Below are 17573 nucleotides of genomic sequence, written 5' to 3'. Positions count from 1 at the left end.
AAAAAAAAAAAAAAATTTTTTTTAAAGTTCATGATGGTATATGGTTATGCTTTAAAAAAAAGCATAGAGAGGAGCTGAATACTGAAATACTGTGGATGAAATAAAGTGGATTTGCTTTAAAACAATTTGGGATGAGAGTGGAGGGAATATTTAAGGGCACAGATGAAACAAGACTGGTAGTAAGTTGATCGTTGTTGAAGGTAGGTGCTAGGTGCATGGTGGCTCATTACACTATTGCCTACTTTTGAATATGTTTGAAATTTTCCACATTTTAAGCAAAAACAATAAAATAATAAACTCATGGGATGCAGCTGAAGCAGGATTGGGTGGGGGGAAGCCTACATTAGGGGAAAAAAAACCCAAAGGTTGAAAATGAATGAGGTAAGCATCCAACTGAAGAATAAACCTAAGGAAGAAGGAAATAATTAAGAAATGAACAAGAATCAATGAAATGGAAAATAAAGGTAGACTAGAGAAGAAAATAAAAGCCAAAACTGATTCTTTGAAAAATCTAATAACTGATTAAACAAATAAAAATGAAAAAAAGGGGCATGACAATAGAACAGATTAAAAAAATATGAAGAAATAAGGGAATTCTATTGCCAAAAAAAAAAGAAAACTAATACAAAAGGGTCAAGTTTAAAATGGAAAAGAAAGGTATGAATTACCAAAAATGGTTCACAAAAGATAGAAAACCTGAATGTTCCTACAACCATTTAAGAAATTAAACCAGGATTTAAAAATCATCCACAATGAAAACTTTCAAGAAACGGATAATTCTAATTATTTTATAGAGATTATTCCTGAAGATGGAAAATGAGGAAATACTCTTCAACTCATTTATAAGACCTATATAACCTTGATACCCAAACCACACAAGGATATTATAAGAAAAGAAAATTACAAGCTAATCTCATTTAGAAATAGAGATGTAAAACTTCTAAAAACAATTAGCAAACTTAATTCAACGGGATATAAAAAGGTCATGATGTCATAACCAATTTGGGTTGATCTTAGAACATCTATTAATGTCATTCATCATATTAACAGATTAACGGAGAAAACTTATGATCACCTCTGTAAATGCAGGAAAGGATGTCTGATAAAATTCAACATCAATTCACATAAAAATTCTTACCAAAACTTCCTTAACGCCATACATCAACATTATGCTAAGTGAAGAAGTATTACAATAGTCCCTTTAAAATCATTAAGGAGCCAAAATGCCCAGTATCATCACTTCTATCCACTGCTGCATTGTAGGTCCTTAGCTATTACAGTAAACTAAGATAAACATAAATAAATAAGGAAATAAGGATTAGAATGGAAATTTAAAAAATGATATTATTTGTACAGGATATGAATTGCCCACACAGAAACCCCAAAGCATCTACAAGTAACATGGTGGCTGGCTATAATATCAATAAGTAGGATAATGGCTAGCTATAAGATCATATAAAATTAAGTCAAACAATAAACTGAAATGTAATTTTCTAAAAGACACAACACAGCTTATATGGTATCTATAAATATATCTAACAAAAATGTCCAAGACATTCAACATCCCAACAAGGGTTTTTGTGCAATATCAAAAACTGATTCTAAAATGTGCATGGAATAGCAGAATATCTATAGTTTTTACATTCCTTAAAAAAAAAAAAAAGCAAAAAGCATAAGGTAAACGGACTTGTCCTACCAAATATAAAGACTCAGAAAACTGCACTCTATTATTTTTTTAGAAGCACCACTGCAGATCACTGGGGAAAGGAGGGGCTATTTAATAAATGGTCCTGGATCAAATGGTTATCCTTAAGGAAGAAAAAAATAAATCTAAATGGAATAGGGGCTTGAGTACAAAATGCTAAAATTTAAAAATCATTCTTAGAAAAGAATAAAAGATCAAGATTCTGCCAAATTTGAAAATACCTGCATATGGAGCCATTCCTAATATAGTGGGCATCAGGCCTCTGTAAAATCCAAGGAAACCACCTTCCTTTTGAATGAAGAAAAATTAGAAGTGAGATTATATTGTGCTTAGTATGAAAACATCAGAAAAACAAAACCTACATTCCAATGAAAAAATTATTTTGGAACCCACCCTTAAACATAGATGTGTCATAATTATTATTAATATCAACCATAAAAGAGTTTAAATAACATTCAAAATATCAGTAGAACTTGTGACTCTTGATCTTGGGGTCAAGAGTTCAAGCCCCATGTTGAGCACAGAGCTTACATAAAAAAAAGGGGGGGCACAATATAGGTGAGAAAAGTAAATGTGAAATACCTTTGCATAAATTGTTTTGAATGCATGAATAATTCCTGTATAAGTGTGTTCCCCTTTCACCTGGAATGCTAGGCGTACTCTCACCATGTCAAGAGGGTAAGTACAGATAACTGCTGTCATACCTGAAAAAAAAGTAGAAACTTAAATGTAAAATCATATATATGTATCTTCCTATCATTAGTAGTGTTCTCAAATTACAGCGATGTTGAAAACACAATGCAATAAAAAATGATAGTTTACTGAGAATTATATCATAATATCATCAGCTGAAAAACAACCTTGTAAGCAAAGGGTCACTTTGTAAAATCTTTTCAAATTCTTCCCACTGTGAAGTTATATTATTAACAGGAAAATAGTACAGGATAGGTGGATCACGAGTATTTTTTTTAATTCTATTTCTTGTCTATTCCCAGGTAGGATACCAGAAAGAAAAAACTATCTTCTAGCACTAGGCATTTGACTTTTTATTTACTATCTCTGATCCTAAAATGAAGAGATGCTTTACTTACCAAAGGAATTCTTTTTTTTTTTTTTTTAAGATTTTATTTATTTATTTGACAGAGAGAGTGAAGGTGTACACATGAGCAGTGGAAAGGGAAACGGAGAAGCAGGCTTCCCGATGAGCAGGGAGCCTGACACAGGGCTCAATCCCAGGACCCTGGGATCATGATCTCAGCCGAAGGCAGATGCTTAACCAACCGAGCCACCCAGGCGCCCCTTGGAATTCTTATAAAAATAAAATAAAGGCATTTTTTTTTAAAACTTCAAAGCATGATCATTATTTTCTTTTTAGTACTTTGGTAAATTTGTTGTTGATGAAACATAATAAAAATATAAATGCTCATAGTCATAGAAAAATTTGTTTTAGGAATAAAAATCTGATAAGCAAATTTAGTATTAAGTTCTAGATTTTCATCAATATATAATTTTCAAATTGCATGAACTATCCAGCTGAGCTATTTTAATTAAATCATCTATTTTTTTTAAAAGATTTTATTTATTTATTCATGAGAGACAGAGAGAGAGAGAGAGGCAGAGGCAGAGGGAGAGGCAGGCTCCCCGCAGAGCAGGGAGCCCGACGCGAGACCCGATCCCAGGACCCTGGGATCATGACCTGAGCCGAAGGCAGACGCTTAACCAACTGAGCCACCCAGGTGTCCCTTAAATCATCTATTTTTAAAATAAATATTACCTTTTTAAAATTTTTCAGTATAGTTAACATATAGGTTAGTTTCAGGTATATAATATAGTTTCAACAATTCTATACATTACTCAGTGCTCATCAAGATTATGTGTACTCCTAATCCCCTTTACCTAGTTCACCCATCCCCCCATCCACCTCCCCTCTGGAAACCATCTATTTGTTCCCTATAGTTTTTTGTTTGTTTGTTTTTAAGATTTTATTTATTTGACAGAGAGAGACACAGCAAGAGAGGGAACACAAGCAGGGAGAGTGGGAGAGGGAGAGGGAGAAGCAGGCTTCCCACCAAGCAGGGAACCTGACACAGGGCTCGATCCTAGGACCCTGGGATCATGATCTGAGCCGAAGGCAGACGCCCAACTATCTGAGCCACCCAGGTGCCCCCGTTCCCTATGGTTGACTCTGGTTTTTGTTTTGGAGGGTTTTTTGGGTCTTTTTTCCCTTTGTCCCTTTGTTTCTTAAATTCCACTTATAAGTGAAATCATTTGGTATTTTTCTCTCTCTGACTTATTTGGCTTACCACTATATTCTCTAGCTCCAGCTATGTTGTTGCAAATGGCAAGATTTCATTCTTTTTTGTGGCTGAATAATATTCCTCTGTGTGTGTGTGTGTGTGTGTGTGTGTGTGTGTGTATCTCTCACATCTTCTTTATCCATTAATCTATTGATGGCCACTAGGGCTGCTTCCATAATTTGGTTATTGTAAATAATGCTGCAAAAAACATAGGGGTGTGTATATCCTTTGGAATTAATATTTTCATATTCTTTGGGTAAATACGCAGTAGTGGAATTACTGGATCATATAGTAATTCTATTTTTAATTTTTTGAGGAATTTCCATTGTCTTCCACCAGTTTGCATTCCCACCAACAGTGCACGAGGGTTCCTGTATGTCCACATCCTTGTCAATACTTGTTTCTTGAGTTATTTTAGCCATTCTGATCAAGATGTGGGTGATATCTCATTGTGGTTTTGATTTGCATTTCCCTGATGAAGGGTGATGTTGAGCATCTTATGTGTCTGTTGGCCATCTGTATGTCTTCTTTGGAGAAATGTCTGTTCATGTCTTCTATTTTTTAATTGAATTATTTGGGTTTTTTTTATGTTGGGTTATATCAGTTCTTTATATATTTTAGATACTAACCTTTATTGGATATATCATTTGCAAATATCTTCTCCCATCCAGTAAGTTGTCTTTTGGTTTTGTTGATAGTTTACTAAACAGAGAGCTTTTTATTATTTTTTTAACTTTTCAAAACATTTTATTAGTTGAGAGAGAGAGAGCGAGAGAGAGCACGAGCAGGGTGAATGGCAGAGGGAGAAGCAGACTCCTTGCTAAGCAGGGCACCCAATGTGGGAATCAATCCCGGGACTCTGGGATCATGACCTCAGCTGAAGGCAGACGCTTAACCCACTGAGCCACCCAGGCGCCATCTTATTATTATTTTTAAAGATTTTATTTATTTGAGAGGCAGAGAGCACAAGCAGGGGGAGGGACAGAGGGACAAGCAGACTTCCCACTGACCCACCACCCAGGCACCCCTGTTTATTATTATTATTATTTTTTAAGATTTTATTTATTTATTTGACAGAGAGAGAGAGCACAACCAGGGGGAGCAGCAGAGGGAAAGGGAGAAGCAGGCTCTCCACCAAGCAAGGAGACCGATGCAGGGCTCGATCCCAGGACTCTGGGATCATGACCCAAGTTGAAGGCAGACGCTTAATGGATTAAGCCACCCAGGCGCCCCACCCCAATTTATTTATTTTTTTAATTTTATTTTGAAGTAATCTCCATACTCAACATGGGGCTCAAACTTACAACCTCGAGATCAAGAGTCACACAACTCTACCCACTGAGCCAGCCAGGAGCCCCAGAACCTTTTTATTTTGATGTAGTAAAAATCTTCTATTTTTTGTAAAATACCAAAGAAATGTACATCCAATGTAGAAAAATTAGACCAAATAGATAATAAATTAAACATATACATATTCATCCACCAGTAATAATCACTTAAATATATAATATCTCAAATCTTTATACATGTATATTTACACATATGTAAACACACATTTAAAATGTGATAATAGGGGCGCCTGGGTGGCTCAGTCATTAAGCATCTGCCTCCAGCTCAGGTCATGATCCCAGGGTCCTGGGATCGAGCCCCGCATTGAGCTCCCTGCTCCGCGGGAAGCCTGCTTCTCCCTCTACCAGTCCCTCTGCTTGTGTTCCCTCTCTCGCTGTGTCTCTCTCTGTCAAATAAATAAAATCTTAAAAAAAAATAAAATAAAATAAAATAAAATGTGATAATGTAATTCTGGGGCGGCTGGCTGGCTCAGTCAGTATAGCATTCACCTCTTAACCTTGGGGTCATGAGTTCAAGCCCCATATTGGATGTGGAGATTACTACAAAATAAAAAACAAATTCAATATTATCTGGATGTACCTTTTTTTTTTTCTTTGACAGACAGAGAGAGAAGAGAGAGAGAACACAAACAGGGTGAGCTGCAGAGGGAGAAGGAGAAGTGGACTCCCTACTGAGCAGGGAGCCCGATGTGGGACTTGATCCCAGGACCGTGGGATCATGAACTAAGCCAAAGGCAGGCGCTTTACTGACTGAGCCACCCAGGCACCCCTGGATGTACCTTAATTAATTAAAACAATCCTCTTAGGGGCACCTGGGTGGCTCAGTAGTTAAGTGTCTGCCTTCAGCTCAGGTCATGATCCCAGGGCGCTGGGATCGAGCCCCGCATCAGGCTCCCTGCTCTGCGGGAAGCCTGCTTCTCCCTCTCCCACTCCCCCTGCTTGTGTTCCCTCTCTCACTGTGTCTCTCTCTGTCAAATAAATAAATAAAATCTTTAAAAAAAAAACAATCCTCTTAGACATTTAGGTTGTCTAACCTAATTTGCTATATGCTCCATTATTTGCTATATGATATTGTAATAGCGAAAAATGCTTTGGTGAATGACCTTATAACTAAATATTTTTGTGTACCATTTTCATTATAGATAAATTCCTAAAATAGAATTATTAGGTCAAAGACTAAGGCTATTAATACAAATCGTGTTCCAGAAAAACTGTGTCAATTTGTAATGTCAGCCATTAGAATAAAAGTCCTATTTTCCTGACTGCTCAGGAGCATTAGACAATTAGACAATTAGAATATTCAATTATTGGATAATTTTCCCAACATTTAATGGACAAAAAGCATCCTCGCTGTTATTCTGGCTCGTTTCTTATATGACTTTTTCTTTTTTTCCTCCTTTTTTTTTTTTTGGTGGTTTTGTAACTTTATTTGACACTCAGCTGTCAGTTCTCATCCACATTGTATAGATTTTTCAAAGTGGTGCCAGATTTTTGAAAATGGTTACCTATTTTGTATATAGGTAACCAACACATATAGCTTCTTTGATGAATCTTCATCCTCATTACGTTTTTTTTCCTTTATTTTTTATTTTTATTTATTTATTTTTTTAAAGATTTTATTTATTTATTTGAGAGAGAGAGAATGAGAGACAGAGAGCATGAGAGGGAGGAGGGTCAGAGGGAGAAGCAGACTCCCTGCCAAACAGGGAGCCCGATGCAGGACTCGATCCCGGGACTCCAGGATCATGACCTGAGCTGAAGGCAGTCGCTTAACCAACTGAGCCACCCAGGCGCCCCTTCCTTTATTTTTTAAAAAATTTATTTGAGAGAGAGAGAGAGCACAAGCAGGGGCAGCAGGCAGAGGGAGAAGCAGGCTTCCCGCCAAGCAGGGAGCCCGAGGCGAGGCTCAATCCCACGACCCTGGGATCATGACCGGAGCCGAAGGCAGACGCTTACCTGACTGAGCCACCCAGGTGCCCCACGTAGGCTTTTAACACTACCTTTTAAACATGATAAATTTGGGTGCCTGGGTGGCTCAATCAGTTAAGCACCTGCCTCGGCTCCTGTCATGATCTCAGGGTCCTGGGATTGAGCCCTGAATTGAGCTCCCTGTTCAGTGGGGAGTCTGCTTCTCCTCCCTCTCCCTTTGCCCCTCTCCTCTGTGCATGCTCTTTCTCTCAAATAAATAAATAACAGGGCGCCTGGGTGGCTCAGTTGGTTAAGCGACTGCCTTCGGCTCAGGTCATGATCCTGGAGTCCTGGGATCGAGTCCCGCATCAGGCTCCCTGCTTGGCAGGGAGTCTGCTTCTCCCTCTGACCCTCCTCCCTCTCATGCTCTCTGTCTCTCATTCTCTCTCTCTCTCTCTCAAATAAATAAATAAAATCTTTAAAAAAATAAATAAATAAATAAATAAATAAATAACATCTTAAAAATAAATAAGTAACTAATTAATTTTAATAAGTAAAGTGATTTCCATTCTAGGAGCTCCTGGGTGGCTCAGTTGGTTAAGCATCTGACTCTTGATTTCTGCTCAGGTCATGATCTCAGGGTTGTGAATTAGAGCCCCCGAGTCAGGCTCCACTCTGGGCCTGGAGCCTGATTAAGATTTTCTCCCTTCCTCTCCCACATGGGTGCACTCTCTCGCATATAACAAACAAACAAACAGTGATTTCCATTCTCTTGGCCTAATTTAACTTTTTAGTTTTAAATTTTTTTTCTGTCCGTTTAATTTTATTTATTAGACCTGAGGTATCTTACCCCATTTACTTAGCAAATGCTACTGTAATTTTGCATCCATTTTTATCAGCCCAGACCTAAATCTATACTAACTTTCAGAGCTTCCACGACTCCCTGAAAAAGTCTACATCAGTTTGCCATCCCTTGTACAGGAGGTGGAAAAGGATGTTCTTATGTTATTATCTAGGTATCTTTCATAGCATCTCTACCTGGGTAGTTGTAACATTATCTGAGCTAAAAACCTAGACAGCTAATATACAGGTAATACTTCAGTGCAAACACATGCAACTCTTTGTTTTCCTTCGAGAATGACAAAAACTAAATTCCTTTAGTCAATGAAGGGAAAGTCAGTTTAAATAATATGTGAAGTAATGGAATTTAATTTTAAATACAAGCAATACTTTGGATCAAGATTAGCCTAATGATGGTCAGAACAGGTTTGACTGACGGAAGAAAAGGCTGATTTATGATTAGCGTATCTGTGGTATAGCTGTGATACTTTAAACCTTCCATTCTTTAGTTTGCCCATAGCAATAAAGACTATGTGCCAAGCACACCATATCAGGCACCTTACAAATACCACCTTTAATCCTCACATGCCAAACACCACCAACAATCCTACAAGGTAAAAGATGGATATTATTATTACTGCTTTAAATTTGAGAATATTGAGGTTCAAAGTAGTTAAGTAACTTGACCAAATTCATAGTTTTCTGTATCACAGAGTAGGATTCAAAACAAAGTTTTCTGGCCCAACCCAGACATACGTTGCTTTCCTGTCATTTTGTTTCCTTATTAAACATTTGCTTAGTAATTTCTAAACTTAATTTTTTATTTCAGAAATTCCATCAGTCTAGTGATTAGAACTGTCAATTCCCCACTGCAGTCAGTTTGATTTGTGAGCTCTTTATCTGTGCTATTTGTTTTTTGGGGTTTTTTTAAGATTTTATTTATTTATTTGACAGAGAAAGACACAGTGAGAGAGGGAACACAAGCAGGGGGAGTGGGAGAGGGAGAAGCAGGCTCTCTGCAGAGCAGGGAGCCCGATGCGGGACTCCATTCCAGGACCCTGGGATCATGACCTGAGCCGAAGGCAGACGCTTAACAGACTGAGCCACCCAGGTGCCTCTGTGCTATTTGTTTTCAATCTATTCATTTTCAAACTTCTAATGGTATTCAAACCAGCCAGGTATGGCAGTCAACGCAGTGACTTTTCTAAATGGCTTCTTTTAAGCTGAATCTAAATTAATACAGTACAAAGGTGGTGTTCCTGAGACAAGGTTTGGCAATAACATTGAGGGGCGCCTAGGTGGCTCAATCATTAAGCGTCTGCCTTCAGCTCAGGTCATGAACCCAGGGCCCTGGGATCGAGCCCCACATGGGGCTGGGCTCCCTGCTCCATGGGAAACCTGCTTCTCCCTCTCCCACTCCCCCTGCTTGTGTTCCCTCCCTCACTGTGTATCTCTCTGTCAAATAAATAAATAAAATCTTTAAAAAAACAAAAAAAACTACATGTTTTGAAAGTTGGCTTAATTTTTTTTACAGGCTCTCCTAAAGATTTTGCAAGGGAAATTTTTAGAAAATAAAATTAGGAGAGATTATCTATAAAACAATTCCATTTTAATGGAATGTTTCACATTAAGAAGTGTAATGAAGAGAATCAAAAGGCTGACCATTTTAGGGCTTGATTGTGCTGACACAACATAACTTGGTTAAAATTCAGATTTTGCAGGGGCGCCTGGGTGGCTGAGTCGTTAAGCATCTGCGTTCGGCTCAGGTCACGATCCCACGGTCCTGGAATCTAGCCCCGCATCGGGCTCCCTGCTCTGTGGGAAGCCTGCTTCTCCCTCTTCCACTCCTCCTGCTTGTGTTCCTTCTCTCGCTCTCTCTCTGTCAAATAAATAAATAAAGTAAAATCTTTTAATAGATAAATAAATAAATAAAATCCAGATTTTGCTAGGATTTTCCCAATTCATCACTATCCATTTTATTTTTTACAACTGCTATTAATTTTTACAGCTCCTATTTTTTTCTCTTCCCTAATCTGGATCACTTTGGTCTTGCCTATCCCATTTGCTCCCACTGACTCCATTTCTTCTTCCCTTCTTACATGTTCCAAGTCTTCTAGTTGCCTTCTTACTGGCGTCAGGTGGCTTAACATGAAATAACTGTGAGTTAACAAAGTGGCACATGATAAATTGGTAGAAAATGCATATGTTCGGGCGCCTGGGTGGCTCAGTTGGTTAAGCGACTGCCTTCGGCTCAGGTCATGATCCTGGAGTCCCAGGATCAAGTCCCACATCAGGCTCCCTGCTCAGCAGGGAGTCTGCTTCTCCCTCTGACCCTCCCCCCTCTCATGTGCTCTGTCTCTCATTGTCTCTCTCGCAAATAAATAAAATCTTAAAAAAAAAAAAAAGAAAATGCATATGTTCAGAAATCGGTAAAGGTACACAGGGCATCAGCTTAAAAGTTGCAAGACCATGAGTCAGACAGGAATTGGCAAGACATAAGTCAGACTGAGGAACAGGCATAATTTAATTGTACATCAGAGAATGGTGAAAAATAATGCCAACGATTACTGGAATGCTAAATTTGTGACCTAGTTTCACAATATTTTAGCCAGTTTATTTTGCCATGTTTTCATATATTTCTTTTAAATTTAAAAAATCAATCAAATCTTCCTAAAGAAAAACAAAACCTGTTAGCATTTGTCAAAAAGAAACAACAGGGGAGGGCGCCTGGGTGGCTCAGTTGGTTAAGTGTCCACCTTCGGCTCAGGTCATGATCCCAGGGCCCTGGGATTGAGCCCCCAATTGGGCTCCCTGCTCAGTGGGGAGTCTGTGTGTGTGTCTCTCTCTCTGCGGCTCCCCCTGCTTGTGCTCTCTATGTCAAATAAATAAAATTTTTAAAAATAATAAATAATAATAAAATCTTTAAAAAAAAGAAACAACAGGTTTAAAAAAAAAAAGAAACAACAGGCCCAAAATGGAGTCACTTGTGCTAAGCCCTTATCACCAAACCAAGTCTTAATACTTAACCTTACTTAATACTTAACTAAATGCAGTTTCAACCTTCTCCAGAGAGGTGCCCACTCTTTCTCTCTTCCCCTCCTGGTTATAAAAGCTTTCCATTTTGTGCAGCTCCCCAGACCTATTTCCTTGCTAGATGGGATGCTGCCCAAAGCATGAATTGTTGAAAAAGCCAATCTGATCCTCAAATTATCTCAGTTGAATTTTGTTACACAAGGATATAAAAATCACCAAGTTTTGTTGTTGTTTTTCAATATTCCTAAAAACAACTTAATGATTTCAATGTAATTTTAAACCCTGGAATGTAAGCAGAGGATTCTTAATAATTTTGCACTCTGAAATATTGAAAACGAATTAGTGACTTTAAATGTTTACTTATTTTTGGAATGAAGGGGAGGTAAGAAATATTCTTCTGATAATCATATTTTACCCTTCACTCTAAGTATAAAACTATGAAGCTCTCTACAGGGCTAGAAATAGACTTCTACAAACCCTAACTACAGAGAAAGATTATGATGTCTTGCATTGTTCAAACTAAAAATAATATTACACTGTAAAATAAGTTTGAGGATATCCAACTAAGTTCTGATTTTCCTCACAATGACTACATTAATGCTTTTTCAAAATACCAAAAGTCCGTGCTTTGCTGGGGACTTAAGCATGGGTATAGTCTACCTGTCAAGTAATCCCGTACTAGCATTATTTTCCTGATTTGAACTTTTCTCATTTCAACTAATTTATTTTTTATTTTTAAACTATTTATTTTTGACTTATGATCAAAACTGATCAAATCGTCAAAAGAACTTAGGAGTATGGACTCTAGAGTGAGCGTGATTGAGTTCAAATTAGACTCCACCACTAACTAGCTGTGTGACCTTGAGCAAATTACTTAACCTGGGTGTCAGCTTCAGAATCTATAAAATGGATTTCACAATAAGTCATTACCCAAATTAGGGTTTTATGAAGCTTAAGTGAGTTAATATATGTAAATAAATGCTTAAAATAATTCCCAATGTATACTAAATATTATATCTAAATGTTAGCTATTATTATTCTCCCAGTCTTTTTCAAGCTATTCATTTCTTGACCCTTTCTTTTGTGAACCAAATCATTTGTCTCCTCTTTTTACCCAAATTCTTCCATTCTCAATCACTTCCTGCACATCAAGAATTCAAATAAAAAGAAAAAAATTTTGTTAATAATATAAAAAGAAAAAAAACAATCAGGTTTATTGGAGAGGAATATGTAACAAAGTGGGAACTTAGCTTGACTGCTAGTAATCAGACTGACATATATATCAGTCATCCACATGGTGACTGGGATTTTTCAATTCATAAACCTAGTGTCTCCCATTTTGGCCTTTTTTCTATACTCACATATCTCTCCCTTACTATTCTAACTAGCACTGCTTTACAGAGAGGCCAAAAAAGTCTTCCAAGTGCAATTAAGGGAAATCAGAAACTACCTACCTCAAACAGTGGTGGTGGTAGTTTTCTTCTTCCCCATTTTACAACCACAATCCAATACAGAAAGCAGTATATCTTCACCTACCAGGAAGCAACGAGACTCAATCAAGTTGAGATGTGCCTGCAATTTTTGTGTATGTGCAAACTTCTCTTTTCCTCCCTTAGTCAAGAAACTGAGGACTTAATGATGAATCCAAACCGACTGAGATTGCTTTTTCCCTAGATTCTCACCCTCTTATCGTCTCCATAGTATAGAATCCAGGAATTGTCGCAGCCCAAGAACATACTTTTTTTTTTTTTTAATATTTCATTTATTTATTTGACAGAGAGAAAGAGACAGCGAGAGAGGGAACACAGCAGGGGGAATGGGAGAGGGAGAAGCAGGCTTCCCGCTGAGTAGGGAGCCCGATGCGGGGCTCAATCCCAGGACCCTGGGATCACGACCTGAGCCAAAGGCAGATGCTTAACGACTGAGCCACCCAGGCGCCCCTCAAGAACATACTTTAATCAGCAATTAGATTTTGCTGATTTGCAAAGCTTTGAAGAGCTCAACATTACCTCATAATCACTGTATAAAATACAAAAATCCTATGATTACAAATTATATTTGTAACCACAATACCAAAGACAGATAATTCTTGGTCATTAAAACTTCAGATATCATATTCAGAAACTATGGCAAATATGAATTTTTTATTCTGCTCCAGCAAAAAGCATAAAGAACTTCTTAACAAAGGAACTTACACTATAAGGCAGAGGCAGTAGAGGGAAGATGAAAGAGGACTTCAACCACTTCCATTTTGACCTCAGTCTGTACTTTCTAATTGCTTAAGTTCTTCTTTCCAGCTTACCTCTTAACTCAGGCAAAAGACCAAGTGGTTTAGACTTGCTGCAAAGCATCCTGTGAGCATCCCTCAAGCAGGAACAACTGCCCTGAGCCAGCAAGACCCCGTGGGGTTGACCTCACAACAATGATCAACCTGAACTTTACTGCCCACTTGCATGTACCCACCGACCTTTGTCCCACATTTTCCTTATATCAACCTAGAAGTATTTTCAGCTCTTTGAGACAGTCTTTGAGACGTTAGTCCACTGTATTCCGGGTAACGGCCTCACAGAATAAATTCCTTTCGGGCGCCTGGGTGGCTCAGTCGTTAAGCGTCTGCCTTCAGCTCAGGTCATGATCCCAGGGTCCTGGGATCGAGTCCCACATCGGGTTCCCTCCTCGGCGGGAAGCCTGCTCTCCCTCTCCCACTCCCAGGGCTTGTGTTCCTGCTCTCGCTATCTCTGTTTCTGTCAAATAAATAAATAAAATCTTAAAAAAAAAAAAAAAAGAAAGAAATTCCTTTCTTATTTTACCACCATCCCCCTCTCTACCTTTGGATTTTTTCCATAGCGAGTGGCTGAACCTGGTCTGTTTGGGAACCACAAAGCCAGGTGCTCCTGCACCCCTGAGCCCCAGCCACAATTCTGGTGAGCCAGTCAGTAGCTGTACTTCTGATTCATCCAGCCCCCTCAGGATTCCCCAATATAGAGCAGTTAGCCGTGGCAGCACCCCACGGCTCCCTGTTTGTTTCCCAAGCTAGTGGCTGTGATAGGCAGGAGTCAGCTACCTGTGGCTAGCTGACTCTAGACAGGGAGCTGCTGAAACCTGTTTCATTTTGAGGACTTTCTTTCTCGCTTGCCCATAACTGGCACCAATTGCCTTAACTGCTTTTGATGAAACAGAGAAACACATTAGAAGTAATGGGCCCTAGAAATTTGGCTTCTGGTAAGTTCCCCCCGATAAATGCATATGGACCGTGTACTTCTTTAGTTCCCTGCTGTTGGGTTCTTTTGAACCATTTGTCAGGTTTTCATAGCCTATTTCTTCAGGCTTGCATAGCTTGGAGTTGTGGCAGGGGCCACTGAAATTTGTGAAGGTACTGACGGAAAGAGGAACGATGAGAGGTAAACAGGAAGCTAGGGTACATATTTGGCAGGATCTCTGTTGGAATTTGTGTGTATGTGAGTGTATGTACAAGATGGGAAGTACTATTTCTAAACCCTTTCAAAGGCCCCCTAGGGAGAATATTGGCTGACTGGTCTACTTTTAGTTACAAACCTATGAGTGAGAAGAAAATGATACTTACGGTAACACCACCTGGCCTATGTATATGTTAAGCTCCGAGGAAAGATGGCCACTGAATGGCTCTCTCGAATTCCTTCCTCCCAATCGGTTGCCTCCAAATAGGGGGTTTTGGTTTGGCTCTCTTAGCTTGTCTGGGAAGCCATCTGGTTCAGCTGAAGCTCTGACTTTTGGGGAGAACCAAAAACTAAGAAGCCATTTGGTTCAGCCAGTGAAACCCCTAACTTTTGGGGAAGAATGAATACTAACAGAAGTACTTTTGGTTTCATTTAGTTATCATTTTGTTTCTTCTATGTTCTTTCTGAACTTTTGCCTAGGAAGATAGGGAATACTCCTTCTGTTCCCAAAGAGAGTCCATTAGGACAGATTTTGAATAAATGGTGCAGAGGGCTGAAAAACAACCAGAGAAAAAAGCCTGGTTTGCAAGCAGGAAGGACAGGAGACAGAGGTAAAGGAATGTTAGTCCAAACTTTCAGTCTGTCTCTGGCCTTGGCGGTGGCTCCCTTGCACCTCTGCCTCTGCCCCCCTCTCCTCCAGCTCCTGCATACCACTGGCTAGCCAGCTCCTGTTCCACCCCCAGCACCTCCAGCACCATGGGCTTCCGCTCCTCCTACCCTTGCTATCAAGAAGCAAAAGGTACCCCAAGCTGTTCAGCTACCTCCTTATGAGGTGCAAACTGAAGCACCTCCCAAGTCAACATGAAGGGGCCCAGAGGTTCCCCTGGACTTAAACCACCCACTTCAGATTTCCCCACAGAGCCCCAGGTAAAACTGACAGTGGGGAACAAATTAATTGAAATAGACATGTCTTTAGAGATACCAGTATTAAACATAAACTTTGATTCTACCAAGGTTTACTAAAAGGTCAAATAAATTCATGTTATCTCTGTTGCAGTTTGTCAGCAAAAAGATGACTGAAAATGGTCGATTTTGTCTATCTCAAAATTTTCATGGGTAATTGTTAAGAGCAAGTAGGATGAATAAATAAAATGGTACAAGGAATGGGAATACACTTTTGTTGAGGGAAAGGAACGTAATTTTGTCCTACAATGAGACTGTCCTACAAGAGACAATAGATTTCTCTTATTTAGAGAAAGAAAGCTTATGACTGAAATTGAATGTAAAAAGAAAGTTGTAGGTTTGTGAAGGGGAATCTCTGGAAAAGAATTTTATGCATGTTCAGGACTGACTAAGATTGGAATGAATGAATTTCTTTGTTTTTCTGGTGGGGGATGGGGAGGAGGCAAGGGGAAAGGGAGAGAGAGAATCTCAAGCTGGCTCCATGCCCAACACAGAGCCAGATGCAGGGCTAGATTCACAACCCTGAGATCATTACCTGAGCTGAAATCAAGAGTCAGAAGCTTAACCTACTGAGCAACCCAGGCACCCCATGGAATGAATGAGTTTTAAAAGTGCATTGGTAGGGGCACCTGGCTAGCTCAGTCAGTAAAGCATGCGACTCTTGACCTCAGGGCTATGAGTTCAAGCCCCATGTTGGGAATAGAGCTTACTTTAAAAAAATAAATTTAAAAAGTGCACTCTTTAAAAAAATAAATGAAAGTACATTGGTGTAAGACTGAGATTCGGCTTTTCTCTCTGTTAAAAAGATAGTTTTCTTGGATTGTTGGTCTGGTCTTGATAAGAAATTGTAAAAAGGTTTTTTCCTTTTCTTTATCTGCCCAGAAAAACCAGTTTCTTTCTAAGATTTTACTTATTCATTTGAGAGAGAGGGAGAGCACACAAGCAGGGAGAAGGGGCAGAGGGAGAGGGAGAAGCAGACTCCCAACTGAGGAGGGAGCCCGACAGAGAGGATCAATCCCAGGACCCTGGGATCATGACCTGAGCTGAAGGCAGACACCCAACTTACTGAACCACCCAGTGCCCCAAAAAACCAGTTTCTATATTTTGTCATTATCAGGTCTTTGATTACTTAGGAAAATTAAAAATTCTCAATATTAAAGGAGCTAAGTTTCGCTAATAACTATACAACCTTCTATAGAATCTTTTATTGCCATCTTGGTTAAACAGATAATTAAATACTTAGTTTTATAACAATTTGTAATCTTGTTAAGGCAACTGCTTTAAAACCTTCTGAGGTTTTTGGGGTGTCTGGCTGTTCAGTCGGAGGAGTGTTTGACTCTTGATCCCAGGGTTGGGAGTTTAAGCCTCATATTGAATGTAGAGATTACTTAAATTAAAAACTAAGTGGGGGATGCCTGGGTGGCACAGTCAGTAAGGGTCCGACTTTTCTTTTTCGCTTAGGTCGTGATCTCAGGGTCGTGAGACTGAGCCCCATGTTGGACTTTGCACTCAACACAGAGCCTGCTTGAGATTCTCTCTCCCACTCCCCTGCCCCTCCCACTCGTGCTCACACACACTCTCTCTAAAATAAATAATAAATATATTTAAAAACCCAAACAGGGCGCCTGGGTGGCTCAGTTGGTTGGGCAACTGCCTTCGGCTCAGGTCATGATCCTGGAGTCCTGGGATCGAGTTCCACGTCAGCCTCCCTGCTCGGCGGGGAGTCTGCTTCTCCCTCTGACCCTCCCCACTCTCATGCTCTCTCTATCTCATTCTCTCTCTCAAATAAATAAATAAAATCTTTAAAAAATAAAAAATAAAAAAAATAAAAACCCAAACAAACAACCTTCTGAGGTTTTTAACAAACTTCCCAAGATTCAAATTCTAAATGAAGTTGTTTTGACTAATTAGGCTTGTTTACTCGGCATGTTAGGTTACATGGGAAGCACTGTCAAACAAATGTTGATAACCTACTTAGGTTATATTGTATGAGTAAATGCTATAAGTGTTCTAGAAATTATATGAAATCCCTGAAGTTTTTTTGTTTGTTCGTTTTTAAAGA

General features: G+C 39.1%; 1 protein-coding gene across 1 annotated transcript in view; it reads right to left on the bottom strand.

The window, feature by feature from the left end:
* SLC25A16 (solute carrier family 25 member 16) overlaps positions 1-17573 on the bottom strand; it is a 45472-nt gene that overhangs the window by 5690 nt on the left and 22209 nt on the right. The window contains exons 5-7 of the mRNA XM_081823100.1: positions 2288-2409; positions 1927-1993; positions 1643-1646 (exon numbers count right to left, since the gene is read on the bottom strand). Coding sequence (XP_081679226.1) covers positions 1643-1646; positions 1927-1993; positions 2288-2409 — 193 coding nt within the window. The remainder of the gene's footprint in view (positions 1-1642; positions 1647-1926; positions 1994-2287; positions 2410-17573) is intronic.

This window comes from Leptonychotes weddellii, chromosome 6 (genome assembly GCF_054177405.1).
Source record: "Leptonychotes weddellii isolate Sample4059 chromosome 6, ASM5417740v2, whole genome shotgun sequence".
Lineage (NCBI taxonomy): Eukaryota > Metazoa > Chordata > Mammalia > Carnivora > Phocidae > Leptonychotes > Leptonychotes weddellii.
This window is presented reverse-complemented; position numbering and strand designations above follow the sequence as displayed.